Genomic DNA, 20,889 nt, shown 5'->3' with positions numbered 1-20,889 from the left:
CTTGGGGTTACTGGGCGGGGCCTGGCTCCTGCTGAGTCAGCCCCTGGCTGCAATGCGCCCCCTCTACCTGCATGGGTGCAGCCGAAGGGGTTTGGGGGCTGCTTGGTTTCAGAGACCCTGGGTGGGGCCTTGCAAATGGGTCCGGCTCCTTGAGAGCCACATGCATTTCAGCCTTCCAGGCACTGGAAGCTTGGTTTAGCCAGCTCAGCCTTGACCTGCTGGTGACACAGACCAAACTCCTGCCCCTCCCCTGGAGAAAGCATCTGAGCTTGGCAGGAGATGGTGTCTGCCACAGGATGTGCAGGAGCCATGCCATCCCCCGGAGCTGTGGGACCGGCAAAGAACTCTCTTTGGAGCTTCTTGGGGCAGGAAGGGCCCTGCAGACGGTACCAGTCCACTCCCTAAGCGGAGAGACCCCCACCTACTGGAGGTGGCGTTCACTCAGTATGCTGAGACTGCTGCTCTCCCGTGCTCCGGGAGTCTCCCCTGTCCACGACTACTGCCAGGGTGAACCCCGCACTGCTGCCCCTCGGTAAAGCCCACAACTCAAGAATCACCCCTGGAAAATCTCCTGAGACACAGCTGAAGGGAGGTGAGTCAGGCTTAAAATAGCTAAATAAATCTTTAATATTTCTAATTGCAAATGTACAGAAATTGCACAGCCACACAGTTGTAGAACACCAACAACTTCCTCTGTACATTATTACATGGTTAAAAGTCATAGCTGGAAGGAGGACCTCCAGCCAAGACTCCGACGTTTGCATTTTTTCTTTTTCACATACTTACAAAAGGGGGAGCAAGGAGGTGGTGTGGGGCTGGCGATGGCTTTGGGGCCAAAGGTGTAGAAAAGAGGGTCTGTTTCCCTGGACAGCCTGCCTTCCGCGGATGGGCGGGGGGGCAGGGAGAGAGGCGTACCCCGGGGCAGATGCTCTGGGGGGGGGGGCGGTGGAGCTCTGGTCTTGGTTCCCCACCCCCCTTTCTGGGCAGTCGGAAAAAAAGTCTTCACTTATAGGAAGTTTGGCAGTTTCCTTCACCCTAAACGTAAGAGTTAAGCAAAAAAGTCAGGCCTCTCTGTGTCGGCAGGGGAGGAGAGCTAGCTGTCTCTGGCAGACTCTGGGCCTGGGGCCCCATTGGGCCTGGGGCATTACCTTCCCAGAGCAGGGCCTGCCTTCTCTCCCTCCCCTTCCCTCTGGCCCTCAGGCAAACCGGCCCAACACTGGGACGAGGGTTCTGCGTGGCTGGGACAGAAGCCACTTTGCTGGTCCTGTCAGGGTGCATGTCCCCAGCAACCCACCCAGACCGCATACTGCGAAGCCAGCAAGTACATGCCGCGGGTAGGGAAAAACCCCAACACCCAAATCCCAAACCTCTTCCTCCTGCCCAATACTGTTCTCTAGATTAAAAAATAAAATACACACCATTGGAGAGCAGCGGTCCCGGGCAGCCCTCTGCAGCACCAGGACTAAAGACTATGTACAACCATTAGGTGAAATAGTTACATTACAGTCGAACACCAAGAACATTTACAAAAATTGTCAGACTTGCAATTCAGATAAAAATCTGTGAAGAGTCTGTACACTTTTACAGTTTTTGCACTAAGTAAATAAGGCTCTCGGCCTGAGAGCTCACAACCCACGCCAAGGGCCGCCAGCACCAGACCCGCGCTGGCCTCCTCCACCCGGGGCCCCGGGAACCTCCCCCGTATTGCTAAGAGGCGCTCAGTCCGAGGTTGCTCTACGAGGCATCGAGGCATTGGTGGGAGAGGGGTGGGGGGAAGAGGGGAGGAGACCGAACCAGAGGACGTCACTGGGGCTGGGCCCTGACTGTGTGGGCAAGAGTGGGGGCAGCGCCATAGCCCCCACGGCCTTCCTTCCTGAGGTCTGTGACCCTTGGGGGGCCTGCCCTCTCCTCACCGGCCGGTCTCTGGCCACACCGAACTGCAGGCTGCATCTGAGAGGCCCCTCCTGGGGCACGGGCCAGGACGGGGTGCTGCACGATCTGGGCCACCCTTCCCGCACTCCCCGACCCGGCGGGCTCTGTGGGGACCTCGGCCCCTGGCAGCAGCAGGCCTCCAGTCCCAGGGCCGGGAAGGGCTCAGGCTCTTTCTGAGGGTCTCCCCGGCTTCCCGAGGCTGAGGCGGAGGGGGTGGCTCCACGGCCCTGCGGCTGGGCAAACAACCAGCTCTGGCCCAAATTACCCAGGGCTGGGGGCAGGGACAGGGAGGGACCGAGACAGACCCAAGCTCCTGCCCACCTATGTCCCGCAAGAGGGGGGGAGCAGGGAGGGCTGAGAAGCCACAGAACAGCCTAGAGCTGGGGAAAGCCAGCCCCAGCCGTGCCCCTGTCCTGTCTGCAGCGCCTGGGTCCTCGGCTGGGGGCCCGGGAAGGGTGAGGAGGCGGCCGGCCGCACACACGGGGCCTGGTGCAGGCCGCTGCTGTCTTGGAGAGGGAGCAAGGCTAACATCCTCCAGGGCTGCTATTTCCCATGCAGTGCGCACGCTCAATTTAAAAGGCCCCTGTGTTCCAGCAAGCGAGCAAGCGGGCTTTTGTTTCTAATGCATACTGTGAAAGGAAAAAAAATCACAGTTATCCACCTTCTCAGGGCCTGCTGGCATCAGACTTTCTTTCCACCATCCATCAGGGAAGGTCGGCCTTTCTTTTGGGGTGAACACCAGCTGGCCACTCCCCGCGCGGCCACCACGTCCTGGCGCCCCAGCCCCGGGAGAAGGGCGGGTACCAGGCACAGGGCCATCTGGGCCAGCTCCGCCCAGATCTTTGGCTTTGGGGAGGCCCGGAGGGTCAACCTGGGCCCGGGGGGCAAGTGAGGGAGGCTCTGGATCCTCTCCACAGAGATGAGGGCCCAGAAGAGAGAGCCAGGATCCTCACTGGGTCTATTTGGCAACATGAATGGGGGGTGGGGTAGGGAATCTGGGGACAGGTACAGGGGAAGTCCTCGGTTCCTCACAGCCAGGAAGGGTCCCCAGGTGGACTGCATGCAGGAGCAGGTGCTGAGGGCGGAGCCCTGCAGGGACAGGAACTCTGATGGCTCCATCCCTCCCACCCTCTCCCTGCCTGCCAACTGGCCGGGCAGCCCTGGGAAGCGACCGGGAAGCCATGGGCAAGTCCCCCAGGGCCGGGGCCCCTGCCTCTTTAGTCCTCCACCTCTGTGGTGCTCCCTTCTGCACTGCTCCCTCCCGAGGGAGGGTATAGGGGCTACATGCACTTGGCCAGGTCAAGAAAGAAAGGTGACACACACCAAATTCAATAACCAACAGAGACATATTTTGGCAGGCCGCTGCTCCCACCAGGCCATCCCCCCCACAGCGTGCAGTCTCCTTGGCCTGCACCGAACTCGCTTCTCGGGCCAGAAAAGAGGGGAGCAGGCCCATGCCGCGTCAGTCTGTCGAGGCTCCCTCCGTGGCACCTCCTGGACCGCAGGTGGAGGGAAAGGGGGGGAGCCTGGGCCTCCCGCCCCTGCGCTGGGGCTCCCTGGGCTGAGGTCTGCCCCGCGCCACCACAGTCCTCCCTCCTCGGGCAGGTTAACAGTGGCTGCTGTTTCGGAACTCGCCGTTCTCGGTAATCTGCAATTTGGTGGGGTTGGTGGGGGAGACGCCGTTACGGGCTTGCATGCTGTACCTCTCTTTCAGCTGCGTCAGGGCGCTCATGAGGCGGGCATTGGCGGCGTCCAGCGAGGCGATGCGCTTCTCCTGGGGGCAAAGAGGGCATTAGTTGGGGCCGCAGGGGGCTGTGCTGGGACAGGGGTCTTCCCAGCGCTGACGTGGGGAGGATCAGGAGCCCACGGCGTGCGAAGGGCGGGAAAGGGGCTGAGGTCATGGGGCTGTGGGTGTGTGGGGAAGCGGCCGGGGAGCAGGCGGTCTCAGCGCCGTGGCCCGAGACCTCAAGCCTGCCTTCCTGGGTCTCTCACATCACTGCTTCTCCCCAGAGCGGCCTAGTGGTGTTGTCCATCAGGTACAAGGGTATGAGGTCTGTGCCCTCGCTCACATACATGTATGTGACACAGAGGTCACCGCTCCTGGCAGGTCCATGCTGCTCATAATCTGAGCAAGGCCTGGCCCTATTCCTGGGTGAGTGAGAGGGGAGGAGAGCAGGGAAGGTGAATGGAGGCCAGAGTGTCTTCTGTGCCTCCTCTCTCAGTCCCCCGGGAAGCCACAGTTCTGAACTAAAGCCCCTCTGCTCTGTCAGCCCAGCCTGCTGTCACCCCATTTCACCCCTCCTGAAAGCTTTCCCTCTTGGGTCACTACCTACCAAGTTGTCCCAGTAGGGCAGGAGGTGCCCCACCCTTTCCAGAGCCTGTGCTATTGAGCTTGTGATCCACTGAGACCTCGAAGCTGGACTTCTCGGATCAGAGAGTGTGGCCTCCTGTCCCTCCTCAGCTTTTACAGTGGGGGTAGGACTGGGGACGTGGAGATGTCAAAATCAGCCCGCTCCTTCCCCCAGGTCCCTCAATACCTCTGGCTGACCAAAGGGCCAGAACCCACCTGGGCGTCGATGATCTTCTGTTTGGAGTCTACCGCTGCTTGCATCTCAGCATGGTCCTTCTTCAGCTCCTCCTCCACTGACATCAGCCTGTGACCAGACAGAAGGACAGTCCAGCTGGCACTCGAGGGAGCAGCTAAGGAGGTGGGGCGGGGGGAGGGGGCTTGTGGGAAGAAGCCATCACACGGGCACAGAGGGCACATACTAGGAGAGCCCGTCCTGTGGGCCTCCAACCACTGACGAGATGGGTCTGTTCCTCCTTATACTTAACCTGCTCCAGAGTCTGTTCCCAAATCCCCCAGAAGCCCTTGGAGGTGCCCATTTCTGGATGTTCTTCCAGGAGCAAGGTAGGTGGGGAGGGGGTTAGATCTTCCCCGCCCCCCAGAGCAAGGCAGGGGGTGTAGCGTCAGAAGATCTGATCTGTGGCATGGGGGGAGGATGAAAACTCTGCAGGGCTCTAGGGCTTTCTCCACCCACCCGCATTCACCAGGGCTACGCTAAGACAGGTGCAGCACTCGACACAGTGAGATGAACAGAGATCTCCATCCCTCAAAAAGTTCCAAGGTGGCAGGGACATAGACAGGCAGACAGCAGCCATGCCCCGCACGGGAGGCCTGGAGGCCATGGGAACGAGAATAGGAGTAGATAACTGTCCTGGAGGGTGGGGTGGGGTATCAACAAGGTCTGAAGGTACGGTAATGAGTAGGGAAGATGGGAGGAAAGCCGTGTGCAGAAGCCCAGAGCTAAGGCACGTGTGTGTCTGTCACCAGCTGCTCCTTCCCTGAAACCCCTCCTGGCCTCACCTTGTGGTACACCTATCAATCACAGTGGCTCACACCTACCTTCTGATGCTCTTGCATTTGTTTCTGGACTCCACACTCTCTGGGTCTGCCTCCTAGCTGGCAGGCCACTGCTCTGCCGATGCCTGTTTCCCCTGCCCCAGCATGTCAGGGCCCTGCGGGGTCAGTCCCAGTGCCCGTTGTTCTTGTTCCCCATGCTCTTCTCAGACAAGCTCACCTGGCTTCGTGCCCAGGCTTCATGCCCATTGCTACCTGCACAACTTCTCCAGGCCTGCAGAGCTGTAACCTAACCCCCTGGTGGGCCCCGAGCTCCTGATGCAGAAGGAGCACGGGGAGGTCAACTGTGCTGGGGCAAGTACCCATGGGGCTTTGTGCGAAGTCAACAGGATTAGCAGTCAGGGAGCACTGATCAGGAGGAAGGCGTGAAGGGCCACGCCAAGGCGGGGGTTCCGTGTCACAGTAAGATCAGACACTGAGCAAAGCCTGTAAGAAGCAGGGAGGGAAGACCAGGGAGCAGAGGGGCACCGAATGGCGTCAATCCGAAGGGAAATTACACTAGGGGAGAGAGACTTGGGCTTCCAGTTGGTGGGAAAACAGGGACTGGGTTTACCCTCCTGCCATCAAACAATAATACTAAGAAACTAGAAAACCAAATGAAAAATAGTTAAAAAAAAAAAAAGGCTTCCTGACAATGAACAACAGGCAGCGCATCCTAAGGAAAGGGAATGCATGAGCTGAGCCCCTCTCATGGCCTGGAGTGTCCAGGTCAAACAAAAGGGAAGTAATGTCATGGAGTTGAGGAGAGCCAGGGAAGCAGTGCCCAAGAAGAAGACACAGGGAAAAGTCCACGTATCTCCTCAGAGTTCCCCTTGAGTCTTCAGCTGGGGATGGGTCTGCAGGCCTGTGAGAACACAGACAGGCTGGGGCAGGAACCACGGGAACATTAGAATAAACAACCCCAAGGAGAGCTCACCCTCCTACCTGGCAGAGTAGAAAGAAATACTAACACGGGGACATAAAGTAGACTCCCCAGAAGGAAAGTGGAGCCAGATTAGGTTAAATTAGAGGCTGTCCAGACCCACCCCAACAAAGCTTAAACATAAGCCTCCAAAGAATCAAACTAATTCCAAATAACCTCACTGTTTCCCAGAACAAAGCCTCAGAAATATTTAAAAGAACACAAAATATCCCACACCTACATAAAAGTCATAATGTCTGGCATCCAACCCAAAATCAACAAGCATAAGATAAAGAGAAAAACAGAATTAATAACCAGGAAGAAAATTAATGAAAACAGACTCAGAAATGTCACAGATGACAGAATTAGTAGACGTTGAAACAGCTATTGTAAATATATTCCACATGTTTGAGAAAATATAGAGGAAAGCATAAGTATGATGAGAAGAGAAATGGACAGAATTTAAACCAAGCTGAAAGTCTGAAAGTGAAAAATACAGTATCTGAAATGAAAAAATACTAGGCAGGATTAATAGCAGATTAGACACTAAAGAAGAAATGATTATTCATCTTGTAGACACAGAGATAGAAATCACCTGATATATAATGGGAGGAAAAAGAATAAAAAGGGGGCACCAGGGTGGCTCAGTGGGTTACACCTCTGCCTTTGGCTCAGGTCAGGGTCTCAGGGTCCTGGGATAGAGCCCTGCATCCAATCCCATATCCAGCCCTGCATCAGGCTTTCCACTCGGCGGGGAGCCTGCTTCTCCATCTCCCACTGCCTGCCTCTGCCTACATGTGATCTCTCTCCCTCTCACTTTGTCAAATAAATAAAGTCTTTTTAAAAAAAAGTTAAAAAAGGACACAGTGGAGCTTCAGAGTAATGTGGGACAATATAAAGCAGCCTAATGTATGTGGGATGGGATTCCTAGAGGAAGGATGGCATACCTACAGATTCAAGAGCTCAAACCCAAGAAACATGAAGAAAACCATGCCAAGGATCATCATAATCAAATTATTGGCAATCAACGATAAAAAAAAAAAATCTTAAAAAGAACCGAAAAATAAAGACAGTTTAAATACAAAGGAACAACAGTAATGACAGAATTCCTACTATTACAGTCTGACAGGGCCCAACTAGGTCCACTGCCTGTTTTTGTAAATAGCCATACCACATGCACAGCTCTGCTCAAATAGCGTTGCTGAACACTTACAGAGGCCATATGGTCTTGCAAGGCCTAAAATATTTATTATCTGCCCCTTTACGGGAAGTCACCAACTCTTGCCCTAAAGTGACAGAGATATAGCTAATAAGCCAGTAAGAGATAAAATGCATCATAAAAATGCTCAATCCAAAAGAATGCAGGAAAAAAGGGAACAGAACAGATGGTAGGAATAGAAAAGAGTAGCAAGATAAAGAGATTTAAACCTAATTATATTGATAATTACATTAAATGTAAATGGTCTAAACACTCCAATTAAAAAGCAAGATAACTGCCAGATTAGATAAAAAGCAAAAACTGAAAAGGTGTCTACAAAAGAAACTCATTTATATAGAAAGACACAGATTGGTTCAAAGTATAAGAACAAGAAAGGATATACCTCGCTAACACTAATCAGAATAAAGTTGGTGTATCTATAATCAACATCAAAGTAGATTTCAAAGCAAAAAGTATTATGAGAGATAAAGAAGGTGATTTTTTAACAATAAAGATGCTAGTTCATCACCAGCACATAACAATCCTAGATGTGGATGCATAGTTTCAGTGTATATGAAGCAAAAACAAAAGAAAAAAGAAATACACAAATCCACAATTACGATTAAAACCTTCAATATTCTTTTCTCAGTAAGTAATAGAACAATGAGCACTTAATAAGTAGGCAAAAAACTAGTAATAACATAGAAGGATTCAAACCATGCTACCAACAGAATCGATAAGCAACATTTCCATTAGGGAGGAAAAACAGCGGGATGGGTTAGTAGAAATAAATGTATTAAGCAAGCCACTGAATTCAGAGACCACGCACCCTTCAGAGAAGAGACATGATGAGGAGGTGGTGGTTAGTTTGAGAAGCATTTCCATTCTTGAAACCACACACATGAAGAGAGCTGAGAGAGCTGGCTGTCAAGTGAACGGTGGATTTCTAGGCAGCCCGGTTACAGGCCCTCTGCTCATCCTAACCAATTTACAACGAACAAACCCGGAGGTAAGCGAAGCAAACAATAATTAGGAGCAGAGAAACAGGCAGCCTAAAGAGGAAAGGAAGCACCTGGGAAGGGTTACTGTAGTGGATGAAGGCCGGGTGGGGAAACCTGCTGGCTCTGGCAGTCCTGCAAAGCCTGCCCAGAAGACGGATTTGAATCATGCAAACAACAAGTGGCAAAACCCACAGCGTGTCCTTCTCAACCTACTACTGTCGTGAAGAAGTGAACGTCACGACCGGGACACCAGGGGACGGCCAGGATGCTACACCTTCACTGCACTCCCCGCCTACAGACATGCACGAGGGTGTACCCGCCCCACCCATGGGTGCAGACAGAGAGAGAGAATGAGAGAGAGAGAGAAAAGCACCACAGCATGTGATATCCAAACCATCAACAGAGATGAGAGTCAGCATCGAAGCCAACGGAGATCTTTGCTGGATCCCTTACCTTCCAACTCAACAGATCCCAAACTGGCATGGCTGCGACGCCTAAACACCCAAGGACCCTAATCTCAGCAACTGGCACCGAGACACCCCAATGCTCTTGGTAGAAATCTGGGGTCATTCTGCCTCCTTCTCCTTCACCCACTGAATGTAACTGACTTACCCCTACTTTTCCTGCCCTGAGTTGGGTCCTCACTGTGTTTCCTGGCACCTCCAATCCTACCTCCCCTGACAGTGCTCACCAAGAGCACAGGACTCCTTCCAGGGGTCACAGGCCATGTCAGCTGGCCTTGGCTGACCTTCTGCTGGGCCCAAATCTGCATTGTACCATCAGTGCCCACCGATGGCAGGGCTCCCCACGCCCCAGGCTGCTTCCCACCTCCCGGCCTGTGCCACACTGTCTCTGTCCCCTGGGGCACTCTCCTCCTTCCACTCTCATCTCCCCCTGCAGCTGATCAGCCCTTCCTCCCTTTAGGAGGGCGGTGCAAAGGTCTGCCCACTGTGTCGGGGGGTGGGGGGCAGGACCAGTTCTGGCCCAGAGCAGGAGAAGGCTGTCCTCACCTGCTGATGATGCCCTTCATCTGGATGTCCTTGTCCTCCTGCTGCCGCCGGAGCCGCTCCTCACCCTCCTCCAGCCGTGCCTGGTACTCCAGCACCAGCTTCTGCGTCGTCTCCTCCTGGCACTTGAACAGGGTCTCATACTCTTCCAGCTTCTTTGTAGAGATTCGCAGCTTGTCCTGCAGCACTGCCAGGTCCTACCAGGAGGGCAGCGTGCCACGGGCACAGCACCCAGGACAGAGAGCACAGCCTCGTGAGCCCGAGCGGGAGCACAGGGTGGGAGGGAGCCCAGCTCGGGATGTACCAGGGGTCTTCACCACCTCAGCCCACTTGACACAGTGAGGAGATGCCTTCGGGGCCCAGCCGGAAGGGTCAGGGTGAGACTCCAAGCCCGTCCCCGTCCAGGGCTCCTCCCCTCCAAACTCCCACCCCTGCAGCCTGATCTTACAGCTATGAGGGAATGAAGATTCAAACCTAAATCTCAGAAGTAAGGACTGAACTAGAGTACTGAGTTTTTTAAAATAATAAATAAATGTTAAAACACACTCTTGAATATTTTAAGATCTGACAGAGCCCTGAGAGATAGGGACTCCACAGGAGGGGGAACCGAGGCCCCAGAAGGTTCCCCAGTCCCATGGTGACTGACCCGTGGGGTGAGATCCTAGTCTCCCAGCCTCTACTCGACTGTAAAGCAAGGGTAGTGGCATGGGGAAGTGAGGGGGCAGAGAGGCTAAAGGTAAGGTGGGGTTGACACCAAGGGGTTGGGGTGCAGGGTGCTGCGACAATATGGGACTGGGGAGGCAGGGGGAGCCTCTCCTGGAGTCCTAGGCAATGCAAGCCTGGTACACTTTGGCAAAGGACCACCCAAAAGTTAGAAGGCAGCAAGTCCAGATGCTGGTGAGAGGCTCAGCCCCAGCCCAAGCTAAGCTCCTGAAGCAAAGCTGGACCCACAGGAGAGCCCGGCTCCGGGACAGATGACCCCGGCCCGTCCCAAGTCTTGCTCAGCCACCAGAGCCGGGTCGAGAGCATCCTTCCTGACAGAGGCAGTGCCATGTCTCCAGGGAGCCCGAGAGAAAAAGGTCTCCCCCGGCCCCGCCTGTGGGGGTTAGCAGCAGAGAGGATAAGAGATGCAGTAGCTCGTTTAGCCATGGAACAGCAAGGAAAGAGGGCACTCCAGCTGCAGCCTGACCCTGCAAGTCACCAACGGGACTCTGGGTCTCCGAGAGGTGCAGAGCCCAGCCCCAGGCTCACAAAGGGAGTCAGGGCTAAGGCTGGCCCAACTTGCCGCCCAACCAAACTCTGGCTCTTGGAGCACCGAGCCCCGTGTCCCCCTGCCCCCTTCACGTAATTATGGTGAAAGCAGGTGGATGCAGTGGACTAAGGGGATGGTGGAGGGTGGCGGAATGCAGCATGGACGCGAAGCTCGCCCTAGGCCAGGGGGAGGGAGAGCTGCCTCCCTGACCTCCGTGCCCTTGCCTAAGAGGCTGCTGAAGGCTTTCCTAGGGCCGAGGCAAGGGCATCTAGGGGAGTGGAAGAAGTGGCTGCCATTCTGAGGTGGCTTTGCGCTGGGTCTTGCATCTTCCAGGCTCTGGCCCGCAGGAGGACACAAGAACCAGCCATGGAACCACGGCAGTTGCCATAACAACAGGCAGAATTTGGGAGGACAGAAGCCCCCCCCCACTGCCCCACTAATTGCTAGATGTGTGTGGTGGGTGGAGTCTGGGTATTTCAGAACCGCTTCCCCCCCGGGAAGAAAACCTCTCAGTAGCAGTCGGACCCTTTACCTGGCTCTTTCTCTTTCATGTCCTGCTGGAGACAGGAACTGGACAAGAGCCAGGCTCTGGATAGGCACAAACCCAGAGTGGGGGGCCTGGTTGGGGACAGCCCTCCCCGCTGTCTCGGGGAACCACACCGCTCTGCCTCCTCATGCACGAAACTCCCTATGACGGTCTCCATGTGCCTCTCTGGCACCCCCAGCCCTCAAGTCCCAGCCTCACAGAAGCTTGGTGGCCTGGTCACTCAGGGAAGGGTTCCCAGAGGTCTGAGGACTAGGAACCAGAATCCGGATTCTGTATAATCTCCTGCCGAGCCTCATGTGCAGCCGGTACAGGAATTCTTAGCTCTAAGCGAAATTCCTCTTGCTGCTCTTTTTCCAGAGTCCACGGCTAATGTCCATATGGGGCCCAGGGGTGGAGAGGGGACTGGCCATACGCAGGGAAGAAGCAGCACCTCTCACTCAGGGCTCGAGGGGAGAGAACATTGCCAATGGCCATAGGCAGGCAGCCCCGCCCTACCGCGAAATGCCAGGGTCCGGCTTTACCTTTTCTGCTTGGCTGAGCTCCTCCTTACTCCTTAGCCTATCCCTGTGGGGGGGATCTGGGCCCAGGCCCTCGTCTTCTAACAACTGCGCGTTCATGGTCAAGAGCCAAGCGGCTGTGCGGTCCAGGGCATTGGGGCTCACGGGTGAAGGGCCCTACAATGAAACACAGCTTTGAGGGTCTGGAGGGAGGCAGGAGGGTGGCACCAGGTGAGTCACAGGGACAAGTGGCTCAGGAACATTGCAAGGGTAGGGGACCTCCAACTGGCCAGACAGTTACTGATACAGTCCCTGACTCGGGAATTCCCATTCCTGATGGCAGCCTGGGCAGAGTCAGGAGCCCAGGTGGCCTGAGTGCCCCTCTCTGCCACCCAGGTGACAGCAAGTGAGCTCGGCCAGCAGGTGGGCGGGCATTCAACCCAGAGCACATCTGTCCCACGTACTGTGTGTGGCCCCAGGGTGACACGAAAGTCCCGGAGGCCAGTTCAGAGCACAAAGGTGGGGGTGCTGGGGGTCTGGTCAACTCCTAACCTGGGTGGGACCTGGAACTGAAGATGGATGGACCCCTCCCCTCTCTCCCTGACCCCAGCTGCCCCTGGGAGAACTGGCAGAGAGACCCTAAGGCCACACTGTTCCTGGTTCAAAGGATTCCGGCAGGGACCAGTGGGCCTCGGGGGAGAGGAAAGGTGGTATGCGTGGCAGGTTGGTGGGATGGGGCCACGTGTGACCTTGTTCAGCATGGTATGGCAGCTGAGGACAGGTGAAATGACCCGGAGGAGCAGCACGACACGGGTGGGGTATGCTGGCCTGGCGGCCCGAGAGCATGACCTGCCCTTGGACAGCACCACTGACCTGCTTGTGCACTGCACGTGGCTTCAGCTCCGGGCTGTCACCCTTGGACGAGGATGAGGGCTGCCGAAGCCGGGCTCCGGGGCCAGCCCAGTCAGGCGAGGCCGATGCCAGGGTCCCACTGGAGGGCCGCGGGTACTGCAGGGTGCTCAGCAGGGTGGGTGGCGTCCGGCCACGGGGTGCGGGAGGTGGCGGCGGGGGCGGCGGCGGCGGCTGGTCGATCCTCCGCTGGGGGCCGGCACTGTTCTGCCGTGGCACGGTGGGCGGCCCGCCCTTCTCAGTCAGTGACATCTGCCGCCGCGCCAGCTCCCCGGGCCTCCGTGCCAGGTCCTCGGTGGCACCGCTGAAACCTCCCAGCTTGGCGGCAGCTGCCAACTCCTCGCTGTTGCTGTGGGAGCTCAAGGAGCTGTGGCCCTCCGAGCCCGAGTCGCCCAGGCCACGAGGCGAAAGCGGCAGGCCAGCCGCCATCTGGTACACGGGGTTCTGGAAGGAGAGTGGCGCCAGTAGCTGGGGCCGGCCTGGGGCGCCCTCGGAGCTACCCGGCGTGGTCGGCGTCTGGCCGGCCCGCCGCACCGTGGCCAGCCCTGCCAGGCTCGCTGGGGCTGCCCGAGCCGGCCACCCGGCCACCAGCTGTGATGCCGGCGCCTGCCCATCGGCGGTGAGGGCGTCGGGGCCCGCCGGGGAGCCCGCCTCCCCGTCCAGCGTGCGGGCATCTTGGAGGTCCACCATAGACAGGCTCTTGCCACCATTGGCCATCTGAAGATCAGGCTCGTTGGCTTCCGAGTAACTCGAGCTGCGGGCAGGTGAGGGCTGGACCCCGGAGGACCTTGTGACAAAAAACAAGTCCTTGTTTTCGGGGGTTGGAGACGGTAACCGGGTGAAATCTATGAGACTGCAGGGAGACAAGCACACACAGGGAAAGAAGGGGGAAGAGAAGAGCTGTGAGTGCGGCCAAGGCGGCTCCAAACCGAGAGCCCCGCCAGCCTGCCGGGGCCTGGCAGCCTGAGCACGGGCCGGGGCTGCGGGGGGAGGGGGAGGCAGGGCAGGGGAGAGGAGGTGCGCGGGCTGCAGAAGTGGGCTGGTCTTGCGACCAGTGGCCTGGCTGCAGCACCAAACCACAGCCCCGGCCGCAGCCCCTGGTGGAGGCCACCTCAGGGACCGGGCGGCCAGGACAGCCGCTCCTGCACAGCACCTCCCTTCTAGGGGCCGGTGCTGCTAGTTCCAGGCCAGGCAGCCCGGCACATCCGTTCCTGGTTCAGCTACACCTTGGGACATTGGGTGCCGCGGCCTGGAGTGTTCTGGAAAATTCCCCCTAGCTAAACCCAAACCCACAATGCAGTGGCTCTCTGCTATCCAAGGGTCTGACTTCAAAGCCAAAGGGGCTCCCGCAGCCTCTTCCCTCTTGTTCCTCCCCAGACTAACAACCAGAATGGGGACCTAGGGAAGCCTTCCCCCCACCCCCACCCCTACCCCGCCCAGCCTCCTGCTGCCACCTTTGTCTGACTGGCAGGCGGGGGCTGCGGTTCCTGGCAAAAACAAGGAATCAGAGGAGGTGTGACTCAGGCAGGGAAGGTCTGCACCTGCAGAGGCAGGCCGTACCCTTTCCCCAGTCCCGCAGCCTCTCCCTGGCCCCTCCCCGGAAGCCAGCTCCTCAGAAAGCACAACGTGGTAGGTCAGGTGGGCTTCGGAGGGGAGCTTGTAGGGGTGGTGTAAAGAGAGCTCTGAGCAGGCGGGGCTCAACTATGGGGGCTGGCGTTGGCCCAGCCTGGGATGGAGAGGTGCCTGGCTCCTTCAGCCTGAACTGAACTCTACCTGAACTGCCTCGTCTCGCTCAGCAGCTTCTATGAGTGCATGCCCAAGGCTCACAGGGAGCTGGAAGTGGCGTCCAGGCCTCTGCACCGCGGGCCTCCTCCCCGGCCTCCAGTCCTGCACACCACACCCCGAGGTTCCTGATCTCGGTGCCCTTGCCTGCTTATAGGCCTGCCGCCACCTCAAGACAGGACCCGACTCCCAGCTCTGCTGTCCAGCCTTGTCCTTAACGAGTTGGCCCCAAACGGCTGCTGCAGGGGAGGGCATGAGTGGGGCAGAAACAGTTCCCCATAAACCCAAGTCTTTCAAAGGAACATCCTCATTTTGATATTAACATTCGAGAACGTTCTGCCTCCCTGTCCACCAACTGCTTTATTTACAGGTCACTGTGCCTTTGGACTGAGGGCTCAGACTGTGGTCTGGACCTCGACACCTCCCCTAGTTTCTGGAGCTCCCAGACTCCGAGCCTTGCAGTCAGTCACCCCGGCGCTTGATGAAAACACACATGCCTGAGTGCTACTCCTGGAGGTTGATTCAGACGCCGGAAATACCAACTGAATATTCTGAACACACGACTGGGTAACCTAGAGGTATTTGGGACCAAATAGTTCTTCAACAGAGCGTATTTCTCCAGGTCTTTGTGTTAGTTCCTCTATGGCCTAAAGAAGGCCTTTTCCACCAATGGAAATATTCCTTTTCCTAACGAGCCCCAAACTATGGCACCACCTTCTCCAAGAAGCCTTCCCTGATTTTTCCCAAATGGAGGTTCACTGCCTACAGCCTACATAACACATTTCAAGTCTCATCTAGCTTATTTTATAAACATTTGTGTAGACCTCCTCCCCAACTGGGGCTGTAGACTGCCGCACCTTGCCTTCATGCGTACCCCACAACACCCGGTATGCCTAGCAGGTCTTACCCAGAGAGGTCGTTCTCTATCACCATTTTCTGCAGTCCAGCCGAGATGCTGCTACTGCCAGAGCCAGGAGTGGAGGCCAAGTCGTTGGTCCCTGGGAGCTGCCCACTGCCTGGGGTGCTCAGTGCTGTGTGGACATCCCTCAGGATTCGAGGCAGGGGCCCCAGTTTGGATATGATGCTCTGCAAACACACAGTAAGAGGCAGGTGTGATCTGTGGGGGCCCCTTGGGAAGGCCAAGTGCTTTGCAGCTGCAGAGGAGCCCCTTGGAAAGGCAGGCCCTGCCCTCCCCCACCTGTCAGATCCAGCAGGTCTGGGAAGCGGCTGGGAAGGCCAGAAATCTGCACATGAACATTTTTCCCAGGCCTCTCAGCTATTTCTGGGAGTGAGGGAGGGGCGCAAAGCCCAAAGGGAGAAATGGTGACCTAGCCCAAGCCTCCTATCCCTGTGCCCCAGAGAGGGGAGCCCAGGGGGTACCCCAGAATCTGCCACAGTGACACCTTCTCTGAGAGGCTTCTGGGATGCCCTCTACTTATTCACTGGCTTCCAGGACTTAGTGCAGAAGGAAAGTGTGAAACTCATGTTGTCAACACAGCACAGACTTGAGAAGCAGACAGCTCAATTTCAAATCCTGGCTGCACCGGCATCAGCCATGACGGCAGCGGCCACCATCCATGCTTCCACCTGCTGGAGCAGATGTAGTGGTCGGAGGCCGGCTCAGGGACTTGGCAGGCAGTGGCCGTTAGGGCATGACCCCTCTGGTGCCTCTTGCAGCCAAAGCAGAAGGGAGTGCAGCAGCAGAGCGCTGGGATGAACCCGAGTGTCCAGCGACAGTACGGTGGCCTGTGTGCTCCTGTGCCAGACAGCGTGCAGCCATCAGGCCACAGCGGTGATGCAGCAGGATAACAGTGAGACAGAAATGCATACTGTGGGCCCACCAAAGTTCCTGCTTGACCACGAACAAGAGGAAAAGAACTCTGTGCCTGTGTGTGTACTTCACCCACGAGCAGAGGAATCTGGAGAGCTGCACACCAGAGGGCCCTGAGTGGGACTGTGACAGCAGCAGGGAGGCCTTCCAGCCCTGTCTAGCAGTAACTACTTTAGTCAGGCGGTCTCGTGAGGTCCCGGAAAGCAGGAGATATTCTGGAAGCAGATCCTGCAGGCCTGGCCCTTACCGCCAGAAACCTGTCCACTGTGTGGGCTGGGGCTGCGGGGTCAATGGGGGGACCCCAGGTCACGGAGGGCGCCTGCCAGGTGGCTGCAGCAGGGTCAGAGGTGGCTGGGCAGTAAGATTTTCAAGTGACGGTCAAGGGCAACTCTGGAAAGGTCTATGCCTTCCTGCCTGACATGAGGAGGTACCGCAACTTCAGTCTACATTTTTCACGTCAGTGGCCTTAAACCCTGAAGCAAGGACATTTCTGGAGAAGCAGCAAAAGATGATCACATTTCTCACAGGCAGGGAGCACACCGTCATGCACAAACCCGTCCACTCAATGCTGAGTGTGCCCAGGCAGAGCGAGAGCCCCGGTGCACAGAGTGGGCTCCCGTGGCAGGTGCTGGCCAAGTGAATGGGACATGCCCCTCCCAGGAAATGGGGCCCAGAGCCCCCACAGCGCATGACAAGGCCTGGGCTGGCACCTCCGGTTCCAGCCCATGGGTGAGCAAACACTTTTACTCCCCGAATTAGTCTGGAGGAGGACCTTTCAGCGCTGCGGCAGCCTCTGGCCCAGCCTGACCCCCTGCAGCCCCATGGGGCCAGGCACCTGCTCCAGCTGGCTGACGGCCTCCCAGAGCAGCGAGTGCAGACTAGAGAGCTCCCGGCCCAGGTCAATATAGCCCTCGAAGCCGGCCGTGTTGGAGACGGTCTCAGGGTTGGAGATCTCCAACAGGAAGCGCTGCATGTTGGTCCACTCGTGCTCCAGGAACTGGTTCATGAACGACATGTACTCCTCCTTGCTGCCAAACCTGGACAGAGAGCAGGCAGGGTAAGAGCTCCGGGGCCCTGCCCAGGAGCGTCCCTTCTCTGAGGCACTCTGCCTCCTCAACTCCCATCCCTCCTAGCCCACTGCAGCTGCCTCCCATGCCACTCACTCCTCTAGCTGACCCATCTGTTCTGATTCAGGGCCCTCGTTCCTGGCTAAGCCCAGAGACCCTTTTCGGGATCTCTTCTCACAGGACATAGAACACTCTGTGGCCCTCACTCCCCATTCACTGCCGGTCAGTCTCCTTCTTCTTTTCTGCCAGATTCCAAAGACTTGATGTCTAGATGCCTTTCAGTGTGTCTGGCAGGCCTCTCTGCTGAGCTTTTGGACGTACACATCCACACGCCCCTCCCCTGCTCCTGACCTGGCCAAGTGACATCTGCTCTGTTGCCCCAGACCCATGCCCTGCCACCAAGCTGCCTATCCTCAGGGGGGGCACCACCATCCCCCAGATAGCTGAGCCAGAAGCCTGGTGGTGTCCGGCTTCTCACTTTCTCACCGGTGAGACCTGCTGACTTTATCTTCCAGTAACCCCAGACCCCACAGCCACTGCCTCCTGTACCGCCACCCTGTGCCCCCAACACTTCTTTGTGGGCGGGAACCACCGCTACCCTCTTGGCCCCGGCTTCCAGCTGCCTGCTGTGCTCCCTCCACGTGCCCCTGACTTTCAGGCTAATGGGTTTAGGACCCCGAACGGAGGACAGCCAACCTCCCTCTTGCTTCAGGCTGTCCAGTGGCTCTCCCTGCCTCACCTGCACCTCAAGTCCCTGTGACCTCTCGCATCTCGCCTCCCACTCCCCCTGGCCTGGCACATGATGAGTCGGGGATGCCGGGGTCCTCATCCTGCCAGCACTTGGCCCTCCCAGGGCCTGCCACACCTCTGCTCCTGCTTGCCTCATCCTGACACGCAGCAGGGGCACATCTCCCAGGACCACCAGCCCAGGCCCCTCCTAAGAGGCCTGTGTGTCTCTCTCACTGCTCTGCTGCTTCTCCCACATCCCTCTCCCTGGGGAAGCATGGGTCCGGCAGGCTGGGGCCAGATGTGACTCAGAGCCCCGCACAGAGATGCCTACATAGGGCCCCATCCACACTGCAAACGAGCCCTTCCGTTTCCACCCACTGGCTCCAAGGGACAGCTAAGAACACTGAAGTGCTTTCTGAGCAAAGACATCCTTCACGGCATCAAACAAGGACAGTCTGAAACAACCTGAGAGCCCAACCATGCCAGGCGAGTTACGGAAACACGGGCCATTCTCCCTGGAAGGCATATTAGTCATTCATTGCAAAATGAGGCTTATGAATGTTAAGTACACGGGATAATCCTTATGATAAAATGTTAATTCAAAAAAGCAGAAGGAAAAAATATCTTCTCTTCTCACCTTTGAAAATGAAGGAAACGTACCCAAATGCCATGTACTTTCTGTAGGGGGAGGATGAGGGGTGGAGATTTTGTTTTGAACAACGGGGACGGGAAGAACTGAGGACGGCAGGGCCATACATGGGGACTGTGTGCCACCCAATTCCAACTCATCCCCACGGCTCAAGCCGACGCCCGGACTCCGTCCCGAGGGGCGCCCGGCACTCACTTGGCGAAGTTGGCCAGGTTCTGGGTGACCTTGGCGATGAGGGTGAGGGTGCGGGCGGTACGGTCGTCAGGGTACTCCTGCAGCAGGTTGAAGAGCGAGGGCGACATGATGGCGGGGCAGAGAAAGCGCAGGAACAGGGAGGCGCTGATGAGCCGCTCGCTGATGTCAGGCCGGCCGCGGCTGCTGCACTCCTGCCGCCACGAGGCAAACACCTCTTTCAGCTCCCGTGGGAAGACACTGAGGGGACAGAGGACGGGGGGGCCAGTCATCGGGCAGGGTGCCGGGGCAGGAGGGTGCACAGCAGGGACCCAGTTCTGGGCCTGAGAGCGGGGAAGGTGGGCCGCGGGGGAGCTAGCCAGCACAGGGGAGCATGGCGCAGCGAGGGCCAAGGGAAGGCTTGGTGGAAGGAGCAGGACAGTTGAGCTCCAGGCAGGGCGGTGGCTCTCCACAAAGGGGCCGAGAGGGGAGGGGCACGGGCACAGAAAGGCCAGGTCTCTGTCCCAACAAGAACCAGCGGCAGTGGCTAGCCTGCCCAGGGGCTTCACCCTCCGCCTCCAACACCAGGCACGAGGCACAGGGAGGAGAACACAACTGGAACCGGTCGCTGCTCCCTGAAGCCATCGCTGGCTGCTGAGACGCACTCCCTTCGCTTGAATCACGTGCAGGAATTGGACGGCCTCAGCAGAGCTCAGAATGATCACGATGGGATGAGAAGACAGCTTTCCCCTTTCTCGGCGGGAAGGCAAATGGAGGGAGTGCACCCCCACCCACCCACGGGGGGCCAGTGGGGGTGGACAGGGTTCCTAGCACCCAGCTGGGGGCTCTCTCTGCTGAGCATCCACAGCCTGCTACAGTCAGGCCCCACTGGCCAATCTTGAAGTGGTTTCCCTAGCCTTTACCCAGAAAAGAGATGCCTCCCACCCCAGGAAAGACCAGGCCCAGCACTGCGTAGACTCTACGCCTGGCTCCATCACCGGCTCTGTCACTGGCTCTGTCACTGGCTCCATTGCTAGCTCTGTCGCTGGCTCAGGGTGCTCTGAGCAAGTGCCCAGCCCTCCCTGACCTTCAGTTCCCTCACTCTTACAATGAGAACAGGGCCTGCCCTGCCAAGTTCACACGACCATCTCAAGGCCGTAGGAAGCCTTAATCAACTCACAAGGCTTTTGCCCAACAAGCCCAGCACCTGCCCAGCAGGCTCTCCACAGTGAATGAGGCTGAACCGGCAAAAGCATGCCAGAGAGACAGCAACAGGGGAGCAGGCCAAGGATCCTTAGTCCTGGCCCTCGAAATGCCTGACCAAGACCAGGCAGGGAGCAGCTGTGGAGCAATGACATCTGTGGAGCAATGACATCTGTGGAAGGCCTGTCCAGAACAGGAAGGCCTGCCCAGAAGGGTGCCTCTGGGCGTCTGACAAATACCAGAAAGAGGAAATGGGAAATTGTCCACGGGTGTTTCCCTGTGTCCCACACCCAGTCTACCCTGGGAACGGTGCCGGAGGGTGAAAGCACAGCCCAGCCCAAGGGCGGGAGGTATGTTCCCAAAGCGTTCAGGGCTGTATCTCCACCACCAGGTCCCGGGATCACTTCTGGCCCAGCCCAGGGGGCCAGGCTGACCCTAGGTGGGTACTCTGTGCAGCCCAGGGGCAGAGGACATAGTAGGGGAACAACCATTCTGCGGTCTCTGGCTGTTCCCTCTGCTCCCTGCCCGCGGCTCTCACTCACCAAGCAGGCCTATCTCTGCTAGTCTTTCAGGAGCGGCAAGCCATTCCTGGGCCCTCCTAGGTCCAGCCCTGAGCTGGCGGATCCAACTGCCCCAGGGAGTTCCAAGTACATGCAGGAAACAGATCTGGACACAGGCATAATCCCCCTCTGACAGAAGTGCCCAGGAGGGGTGAGACAACCATGTTTGATACCATGAAGGGGGGCCGCTGAGGGGAGGCAGGCATAAGGCCTTAAAACAGGAAGGGAGGTG

At 57.4% G+C, this 20,889-nt stretch overlaps 1 protein-coding gene across 8 annotated transcripts in view; it reads right to left on the bottom strand.

Moving 5' to 3' along the window:
• Positions 1-603: 603 nt before the first annotated feature.
• The window catches only part of DAB2IP (DAB2 interacting protein), a 186,077-nt gene continuing 165,791 nt past the window's right edge, over positions 604-20,889 (bottom strand). For 6 of the 8 annotated variants that reach the window (XM_032865771.1, XM_032865769.1, XM_032865768.1 and 3 more), the window contains 8 exons: positions 18,919-19,155; positions 17,114-17,315; positions 15,355-15,533; positions 12,630-13,518; positions 11,781-11,933; positions 9,464-9,657; positions 4,499-4,586; positions 3,260-3,706 (listed from right to left, as the gene is read on the bottom strand). In XM_032865771.1, coding sequence (XP_032721662.1) covers positions 3,539-3,706; positions 4,499-4,586; positions 9,464-9,657; positions 11,781-11,933; positions 12,630-13,518; positions 15,355-15,533; positions 17,114-17,315; positions 18,919-19,155 — 2,110 coding nt within the window. In that variant the 3' untranslated portion in view covers positions 3,260-3,538. Of the gene's footprint in view, positions 2,562-3,259; positions 3,707-4,498; positions 4,587-9,463; positions 9,658-11,780; positions 11,934-12,629; positions 13,519-15,354; positions 15,534-17,113; positions 17,316-18,918; positions 19,156-20,889 lie in introns of those variants that run through there. The other 2 variants (XM_032865772.1, XM_032865770.1) reach the window with 2 other exon arrangements.

This window comes from Lontra canadensis, unplaced genomic scaffold (genome assembly GCF_010015895.1).
Source record: "Lontra canadensis isolate GAN:19392208 unplaced genomic scaffold, GSC_riverotter_1.0 scaffold30, whole genome shotgun sequence".
In the NCBI taxonomy this organism is placed as follows: domain Eukaryota; kingdom Metazoa; phylum Chordata; class Mammalia; order Carnivora; family Mustelidae; genus Lontra; species Lontra canadensis.
Note: the sequence above shows the minus strand (reverse complement) of the source record. Positions and strands in the feature narration are given on the sequence as shown.